Here is a 9836-nt window from a genome sequence, read left to right on the forward strand (position 1 = left end):
TAACTGAATGATTACACAATGAATGGTTCTTCACTTTTATGATTATGAAGTCATCGATATGTTTGATACCGGTGTGACGTAGTACTCATATCATCTGTAATATGTAATTTAATATGATTATGATTATATGAACATTTCATCGCATTGTACCAAATGACCGAAACAGTGGTATTACTAACAATGTAAGTACGTCACACCGGTATCAAACACATCGTTACCACGTGTTATATTATTATTACAGACGATGTGAGTACTACTCCCACCGGTACAATGTATCAAAGATACCGTTACCACGTGACCTTATATTATTACAGACAATGAGAGTACTACGTCACACCGATATCAAACATATCGTTACCACCAGTATCAAACGTATCTGCTCTTATCTATCATTTAAAGCACATTGCCAAGTGCTCTTCAACAATGTTGGCGAGATTTTATTATGCTTTTTGTATCTATCAATACATGTTTTCAACTGTTATATTGTTATCATTAATTACAAAAATAGCGTGAATTGTTGAGTAACCGGTGTAACGAGGGTCCATTTTTCAACGTTTCACCGGACCGGACATCCCTTTAGCTGTAACACATGTGTACCATAAAGGTTCATCTCAATATAGATTATACATTGACAAAGTAAATAATGAATAATAAGTTTTTTTGTAACTTTTTGTGAGTGCGAAATAATTTCTATACCCAATAATCTCAATTTGTGTTACCTGTTTCTACAGTAATTCAATTCTCTATAAGTCATTTTAGATAAACAATATTTGCCGACATATTCAAATAAGAATAAGCCTGTACAAACAATTCTCACTATCCGAAAATACATATGTATTTTTATGTACGTAAATAATAAAATGTTCGCTGTCGAACTTTACGCTGACAGGTTCACGTCAATATGCCTTCAACTTGCAGCCGAATAAGTATCAATTGTCGAACCCGAGAGTTACATTTACCATAGCTATCCTAATAACAAAATGTAACACTGATCAAAGGACAATTATGAATTTTGAATTTACGAATTGGAAGACGTGTAAGATTCTGGCATGGTTTCAACAGAGTAAAACATATTCATATTTATAGCTATCAGAACGTTTATGCAATAGCCTGGGGTTGAATAACACGTCGTATTGTGGTAGAAAATACCTTTTATAGTTTGGCTGTAACGGATTACAAAGAATGCACCTCAAGGGCTCCGTATTTTATCTCGAAATGTCTTGTCACAGAATTACCGAGTTATAGTACATCATTGATAGTCAGGTCACACATACTCCACTTATTACCACTAACACTCTGCATTAGAATATGAACATCCGAACATTCTGATAGAGTATTACACCGGCACTCTATGTCACACTGCGTTCTCATACCAGTGGTAGTGTTTGATACAAGACTGCAGAATGTTATCTCCGAGTCCATATCACAGCTGACATCATAAGTAGGTCCAGAGGTACCAACCTAAGCAGAAATGGTGTAGGAAAAGTAAATATCCATGATACAGTCATAATCTCTTAATTTTGAGATGATTTGGAGGACACAAATCAACAAACCTTATTTTTTTTTTATAAAAGTTTATACAAATGAATGAACACTTGACAATGCTCGCAATCTACCATGAAATCTTTTTTAAATGGTCCATTTATTGACAAGAAACAAAGCGGAAACAAATGTTTGTAACACTTTCATGTTAGACATAACATACCTGAAGGCTTTTCTGGCCAACTCGAGCGCATTCGATGTTTTCTCCTGTTATGCTGATGATAAAGTTTTTTGATGCCACACCAAAGAAGATGAGTTGAGTAATTCTCAGCCAAAACAAAGAAGGGGAATCCTGGGGTAAGGGCAGGTCAAAACACGTGTCTAGATCCTGGTCCAAGGCATACGATATCTTCCGCAGTAACGTGTTGCTGTTGTCTTTTACAAATTTCATATAATAGGTCACTGTTAGAAATAATGACATAAATTTATTACCAAATTTACAGAATAACACAGCCAATAAGAAAACATATGTTCATGTGTTGGTAAAAACTTATATCCTTTTCTATTTCAACATCATTGAAATTGCGACATGGATGGGGTTTCCTATAACAAATCAGGAATCTTTATGCATTACAAATGTACCTGCAAAGTATCATTTTGACCATCATTCGATATAAGCCCACAATGTTTAGTGCATTTTCGGATGCATGTGTAAAAAAAGTTTTGATTTGGTAGGAACCACCAGTCAACTAATAATCAGATGCTTCAGCAGGTGATCCAATGGCGTTTTGCTTCATTTGGGAGATCAGTAAGCGATGTAAACAATAAATGCGTTCTCGAAATATGGGTAGATACTACCGCACAAGTAGACGTGAATAGTATACTATACAGACATACTTACACTCCACCCAGTCAGTGGTCACATTACATATCGCCGTACAAGGGGTCGGTGTGGAGAAATAAAAGTGGGAAATCACTTTGGGTGGGTTAATTTTGAAAGTATTGCTTCCGACTGCCCACTGCATATACAAATCAAAATTGGTAGAATAATACAATGCTGTTTGATAATTGTTTATTAGATTTGTTCTTACCTGAAAATTAACCTTCCTTCAAAAACATTTTACGCATGTAAATATTTTTTTACCACAGTAGAGAAAAAAAATCCTCAATCATAAACAGAAACACTTCCTACAAGTGTAGCATTAGAATGTGCCAGAATTCAAAAATGTAAGATAAAAACAAGAAACAAAGCCTACATTACCTCAACTTTCTCCTTATGGTAGAATGAACCGTTTTGACTATAATGATACCACAAGTTCCTTGGGTCGACACTAGCTATTTTCACAATCGCCATCAGGACTATGAAGTCAGGATAGTACTCCTGAAAATACGTCTAACGTTATCATTTATCCCTCTTGCTTTAGTTATTTCTTAATTTTTGTCAAGTAGAGAAATAAATAGCATGATATTAATGCAAAGATGATATTTTCTTTTACAACCAAATATGTATGTGGAGAAAGTCCACCATACAGAAACATTACAAAACACCTATTTATTTTACATAGATAAATCTTAAAAATAAAAAAATACTACATGTACTGACTGACTTCCAGTGAGTAAAGAAAATCATCATTAGTTTTGTATTATATATACATGTACGATTTGCCATGAAATACAGAAATGATTATCGTCTGGATTTACTGATTGCTTACGATTAATGGCTTTTGTAACGGTAATTCTCCTGTCCAGATAGTTTTGTTATTACTGAGGAGTCTGGCTACGAGCGGCATAGTGGAATCATTAATGTGCATGCTCTGGTCGATATATGTCGCCGTCATGTGCATGGTGACGTAATTCACGGTGAGCTTGTCAGATGTCGCAAAGTATATATTTGACAAGGGTGATAAGTCTACATACGCCTTTACAATCATTCCGTTGGTGTCTCTATATTGGAATAGAAAGTGATAGTATAAGCATGTATCTTCAAGTCATTGTTGTTTTCAATTAAGACAGATAATTACAGTTCCACGTGTTGATCACGTCTAGAACCATGATCAATATAAAGAACAAATTATCAACGATCCCACTACCTATCTATCAATCAATAATGCATTCATTTACTACTTTCCTAACTCACTCAATATCTGATCTCTCCTTAACTCAAACCCACCTTAAATCAACTAACTTAATCTATCCAACGCACAAACGCACGGATATTCACACGAATGCACTCACTCAAACCCACCCTTTTATCCATACCTAATTGTTGTCGTGTTGGATCTACCGACGATGTTTCGTCCTTTAAAAACTATTCCAAAGTTACACAGTTCAAATGACTGTCCCGTTGTGCCCGATACCATTGGTACTTCAGCAATAAGTCGGCCGTAGCGACGATTAAAATTAGTATGTAGGATGAAATCTACGTCACTGCTATGTGTGATAGACTTGCACTGATTGTAGAGCAGGATATTCAATGGCAGTCTTCCGTTACGATCCGGCACCTAAATCAACCAAAGATAGCACAATGATATTAAAGAAAAAATAATGCACCCCTTTATAAACGAATACCAATTTGCTATATCAACATCATTATCTATGATACATTGATGCGTCCTTAGCAAATGAGTTTTCAATGTCAACATAAGCGTTCATGCGATGTGCATAAGATGATATTTGAGGTCTAAAAGACCATCTGTACGAGCCAATGTCGACATTACATACACATCAGAGTATGCTGTAATAAAAAAAACCTGAACGATGTTGCTAACCTTCTACAATATCACAGACAGTTATTCTGATGACAGATGGATTTGAACATTGACAATAGCTATGATGTCAACCAGCATGTTCGTTAACCTTGTTTGGAGTATGCACTGGATACGAGAAAACATGCATATATATTAAAGAATGTGTTTCCTCTTAATAGTTATTCCTTGGTATAGTATTTATCAATACTTTGACAATACTTCTAGATTAAGCCCAGTGCGAGTTAAACCGAGTGAATGTTAAGCAAGTAAGACTTAATCTCTTTGAGAATTAAGTCCACTAAAAGTGAAGCATTTTAAGAGTTATGTCCACTCGTCGGTACGTACTGTGAAGATTTCTTGGTCTGAGATGTTAAAATAGAATTTAAATGACTGAGGTGACCCCAGGCCCGGATAGCTGACAGTAGCGGTCAGCTCGTGTGACGATCCTGCGGCCACCACATCAGGAGCAGCAAATACACTAATGCTGTATCCGTATATACCCGCAGTGACATCATCCTTCAACCCTATATTAGCCACAGTCAGACTCAGACCCGTTCCTTTTGTATATTTGGATCTAGCGACGCAGGGTAAGTTCGATCCAGCGGCCCCTACTTCTACGCCTGCTACAAACAACCCACTGCCACCATCTCCAGAATGTAACTTTGTGGAAGTGTCCACCGCATAAGTACCGACTGACTGACTTGGCACATACCAGGTTAACTTTACTGAACCTGTCGCACTCTTCGCTAACAGTGAGCGAGACTGAGTTGTCGTTACATTAATTGCAGCATTCTGAAATATATTTTGAATATAATATTAGACAAAAGCATGTCAATGTCATTCTAGCAACAAAATAAGTCGTATGTCAATATATATGTTATATGTATATCTATCAAGAAAAAAGTACGTGTCCATGTACAGTTGAATATATAAAAATAAAACTATACGACCTTCCTCTAGTACTATCGCCATTTCATGATGGCTCTTCAGGAATGTTTATAATATTCCTGAAGAGTCATCATGAAATGGCGAAAGTACTAGAGGAAGGTCGTATAGTTTTATTTGTTTTATATCGGAACTATTCAACATATTTAGATGTCAATATCACATTCACTAAATACAAAATGTCGGAATGTTGTAATAACAAAAGAAATACAATTCAAAACACTTTAATATTAATATTATATAAATATATAGATGTCAATATCACATTTACTAAATACAAAATGTCGGAATGTTGTAATAACAAAAGAAATACAATTCAAAACACTTTAAAAAGGCAAGATTATCTTAAAACTATAAATCAAACATATGTAAATTTTTTATACTTTGAGGTTTTTTTTTCAATTGAATTGCTTCTTCTGAATTTTATCAAGATAACTAGGAACTAGGTACGTCATTACTTTATGTGAAGATATCATAATGTTTCTGCAGAATTTATGACGTTAATATTAGAAAAAACTGACACAATAACAAAGGCCTGCTACCAAGAGAACATAACATCGTCAGAAGTAAGCATAGGATAATCAATGTGATGGAAGTGTTGTAAAGAAACAGTTTTCTTTCAGAACATTGTGTACTTATACAAATGAACATAATACCTACAGCTGTATCCATAGTTATGTGATGATTTTCTCAAATGTGGTTCAATGTCACAGGAATGTCGGAAGTGTTTATTTTACTGGCTTGATCAAAAGTGTATAGTCATTATATCTAATATAAGGATTACTGTTGATTCGTGAATTGGTGTGTAGGTAGTATATTTTGACAAAATATGCGAGGAAATTACACATATCAGTAATAGAAAAAGAGATCGGCAAGATTCGGTACATATTTCGGTTACCAACTAACCATACCATTAAGTTTATAAGTGTCTATAGCAGGCAGCTGTAAATTAGATCACGAAATATTTACTAATATCGGTAAATACTTACAGGAGCCTGGCCGACTATACTGAAGTTCTTTGTTGAAACTATTGCCACAGAGTCTACCTCCATGACTATACTGAAATCATAGCTATCCTTGATGGCTGCCGACGCCTTAATATATAGTTTAACTTCATAGTCGATCGCATTAGAAAGGGATGTCGCTGTGCTATTGTAATAACCTGTAGCATGAAAACATAAATATAATTATATACTACAATATGACAAAATGAAAGCATTTGTCATCTTGATAAAAGCAATAAGTTCTAATTATTAAAAAGGATTTAGTCATTATGTAGAGCGATATATATTTTTTCTTGAAAGTTAGAATAGATAAATACTGTTCAACTTGAGTTACCTGTAAACCGTATATTGCGCACTTCAAAAATTATTATTGCTTTTTTTTTTTTTATAAAACCTCAATAAATATATATAAATAATCACGTTTAGAAGATATAACTAAAGCATTACCTTTATTTGGTAAGAAACCGTAATCTACAGTAATCGAATCTAGTCCGCCGTAACATGCCGGTGGCCGGCCGTCTCCGAGAACGGTTGATGATACAATATCTACGTAGTGTTCGCCAACAGATTGTAGTCGTACCGAGGCGATTGATAAAGTTTTGTCGCCACTACTCATCTGTAGTCGGTAAGACGATAGCGGACTATATAACACCATCTGTAGTTGGAAGTTGAAAAAGGTTCTCGCTGAAACGTTAACATGGTCTGGGATGTCTGTAGATAAGTCGGATCCCATGGTGGCATTCTGTGATATTAGAGTCCATAACAGTACGAACTTCAGCATGTATCTTTTTTATGGTGTGAAAGGTATTAACTATTATTCAAGATAGAAATCAGTCCTATTAGTGATAATGATATACTTTAAGTATTTTGAAAATTGATTACAAATCTGAAGTCAAAATGTGTCGTTTTATTCAATTAATCCTATTGGCACTATAAAAACTGGTCTCATTCTTACCCCCACCGTGCATGCCTTTGACTGAAAGACCATAACGGTACCAACAATGTATGATTTGATCACATCTTGGATAATATTGAAATGTCTGCTAACCTTACTGCACAATTCTGATATTTCTCAACTGTTATACATTAAATGAAAACACAAGGGGTCGTCTGATCTGATAAAAGAATATTAACAAGTAAATACTATTAAGAATATGCTAGATTCCATGGAGTACCTTTAGGGTGATAATAACAAAAATCAGAGAGAATCATCTACAGTATTCGACCTGCACCTCTGATAATCCAGAAGAAGACATTTGTAATTTGTTTTCCAAAGTGGACATGTTAGTGTGTTAAAGCATTTTCACCAATCGCAATACCGGTATCTACTTGTTGATTTTGAAGACACTAATATGGACTCTGTTTGGTACAGTAGAACACCATAGAAAATGTTTAACTTACATGAAGTGGTAGTAGAATAAGTGTTAAAAAAACTTCCATGGAAACATCGTTTGAAACGAATGTTGCGGTCACGTCCCGTGTGGATCCATTAGAGACCCCTGTCACATCAGCCATCAAGTAGTCTACAGTTAGTTTCAGTAAGCAGTAAGAACATGGGTCGTCAGTGACAGGGCTTTCTGTAGTTGAAGGAGGATTTGTCGTGTCCGTTGTAAAGAAAGCCGATTGGTTATTGGAATCCGTTTTTAAAGTAGCTGATTGGTTATTTGCGTCCGTTGTTAAGGTAGCTGATTGGTTATTGGAGTCCGATGTTAAAGTAGCTGATTGGTTGTTTGCGTCCGACGTAAAGGTAGCTGATTGGTTATTTGCGTCCGTTGTTAAGGTAGCTGATTGGTTATTGGAGTCCGATGTTAAAGTAGCTGATTGGTTGTTTGCGTCCGACGTAAAGGTAGCTGATTGGTTATTTGCGTCCGTTGTTATGGTAGCTGATTGGTTATTGAAGTCCGATGTTAAAGTAGCTGATTGGTTGTTTGCGTCCGACGTAAAGGTAGCTGATTGGTTGTTTGCGTCCGACGTAAAGGTAGCTGATTGGTTGTTTGCGTCCGACGTAAAGGTAGCTGATTGGTTGCTAGAGTCTGTTGTATACGTCAGGTTCCTAAAAGCTGTTGTGGCTGATGTGGTTGTGAAGGGGTCCGTAGTATATTGTGAGTCTGAAGAATGCGTGAAATTTTCCGAGACCGTTGTGACATTGGAATGTATATCAACACCAGAGGTTGCCATAGTAACATTGGTCGTGGAATACATTGTAGAGGCGACTGTTGTTGAGACTAAATTTTGTAATTGAAGTGTACCATTACACTCAACGTCACCAAAACTGTATGCACCACTTCTGCTAAAATTCTGGAGCTAAACCAAGAAAAGAGTTACATGTATGTAGGTATTATCTACTTATGAAACAGATAAGTTGTACGTTAAATCGTCGTGTAGTATTCCATTTCTGCAATGAAATACAACACAAACCACTGTAAACCTAGATTATATAAAACTGAAAACACATAGATTATACATAAGTAAAATGTTTATATATGGGATTTTTATCATTCGCTTTGCTTCCTTTAATGTTTTATCACGATATCTATGTTGATCATGTCATTACGTATCATAACTCAGCAAAATTGATGACATTACTCTCAGGAATAAAATGACGTAGCGGCAAATGTGTGCTATCAAAATGCATAGCTGTTGACAACTTATTGGCAATGTCTGGTATTGTTAATTGTTACAAATTTAAAGTTTACACATGTGTACAGCCTCATGCTCACTCACCAGTCCAGCTCGTTCTGTCATAAATGGTATGTAGATCCCATTGGTCATCGTGATGGAATCATCCTGATACTCTAAGTGGACAGCTGATATGATCACGGACATATCAGAAGGTGTAGCGACAAGTAACGACGCTTCCGGTGTCAGTCCGCGTGGAATATATATATAATGGACAACAGTCTTTAATTTTCCAGGATGTATATTCATGTTGTCCTCTTCAGTACAAAAGATGTATTGTTTACAGGCCGACATCTCCTCTGTTAAGCAGTTTTCAGAGCTGAATGCTAGATACCCTATGAAAATAGACAATGACGATTCTTAGAATAACACAATCTTTCATGCTCTTTGGGGTGTGACAGGAAAACACGAGCCGGAGGGTAAGATATTTTGTCAAACACGTGACTTTTTCGAGTGTTTGTCAGCTTAAGAATCTTATCCCTAGTGTTGAGATCTCCTCTCTCGCCTCAAAGATGACGAATGATTCTTTTTCAACTTTTCCTGTGCACCACTTTGTTTCTCAACTAATGATTTGTCAGCAATACAAACAAGGATGACGTGACCGGATTGTCGTCGCCGCCGTCGTCGTTGAAACGCCGTTGTATTGCTGTTATAATATCATGCTTCTGTTATCGCAACGTTATGATACCGTTGTTGCGACGTCATGGTACTGTTGTCGTGACGTCATACAATCGTTGAAAACGTGCATAGATCGCGTGTAGCTTGTCTTTATCCTGGGATAAGTTTAATAGAATATTTCACTCCTTTGTGGTGAGACAGGAGAATCTCAACCCAAGGGATAAGATTCTGACTGAAGTTGTCAAACAAGAGGTTTTGCTGAATGTTTGACAGCTTCAGAATCTTATCCCTTCAGAGATCTTATCTTCTGTCAAATCCCAAAGAGGGTGAATAATTCTCTTACCCTATCTGAATACGTGCA

General features: G+C 36.1%; 1 protein-coding gene across 1 annotated transcript; it reads right to left on the minus strand.

Moving 5' to 3' along the window:
- Positions 1-925: 925 nt before the first annotated feature.
- On the minus strand, positions 926-9151 carry LOC138320581 (serine-rich adhesin for platelets-like). The gene is made up of 11 exons (XM_069263695.1): positions 8903-9151; positions 7580-8482; positions 6626-6920; positions 6164-6336; positions 4575-5021; positions 3742-3983; positions 3195-3426; positions 2744-2863; positions 2384-2501; positions 1706-1944; positions 926-1461 (listed from the first exon to the last, which is right to left on the minus strand). The coding sequence occupies exons 1-11, from the start codon at positions 9149-9151 to the stop codon at positions 1240-1242; spliced, it is 3240 nt and encodes a 1079-aa protein (XP_069119796.1). The 3' UTR covers positions 926-1239.
- Between the last annotated feature and the right edge of the window lie 685 nt (positions 9152-9836).

The sequence above is a fragment of the Argopecten irradians genome, chromosome 1, assembly GCF_041381155.1.
Source record: "Argopecten irradians isolate NY chromosome 1, Ai_NY, whole genome shotgun sequence".
Lineage (NCBI taxonomy): Eukaryota > Metazoa > Mollusca > Bivalvia > Pectinida > Pectinidae > Argopecten > Argopecten irradians.

Bases quoted from the DNA above. Each gene is read 5' to 3' on its own strand.
- LOC138320581 (XM_069263695.1), bottom strand. From the start codon at position 9,151: ATGTCGGCCTGTAAACAATACATCTTTTGTACTGAAGAGGACAACATG. The intron at 3,984-4,574 runs GTACGTACCGAC...TGGTTGATTTAG, and splicing joins CAGACCAAGAAATCTTCACA to GTGCCGGATCGTAACGGAAG. The intron at 2,864-3,194 runs GTAAGCAATCAG...ACGTATTTTCAG, and splicing joins CGTTACAAAAGCCATTAATC to GAGTACTATCCTGACTTCAT.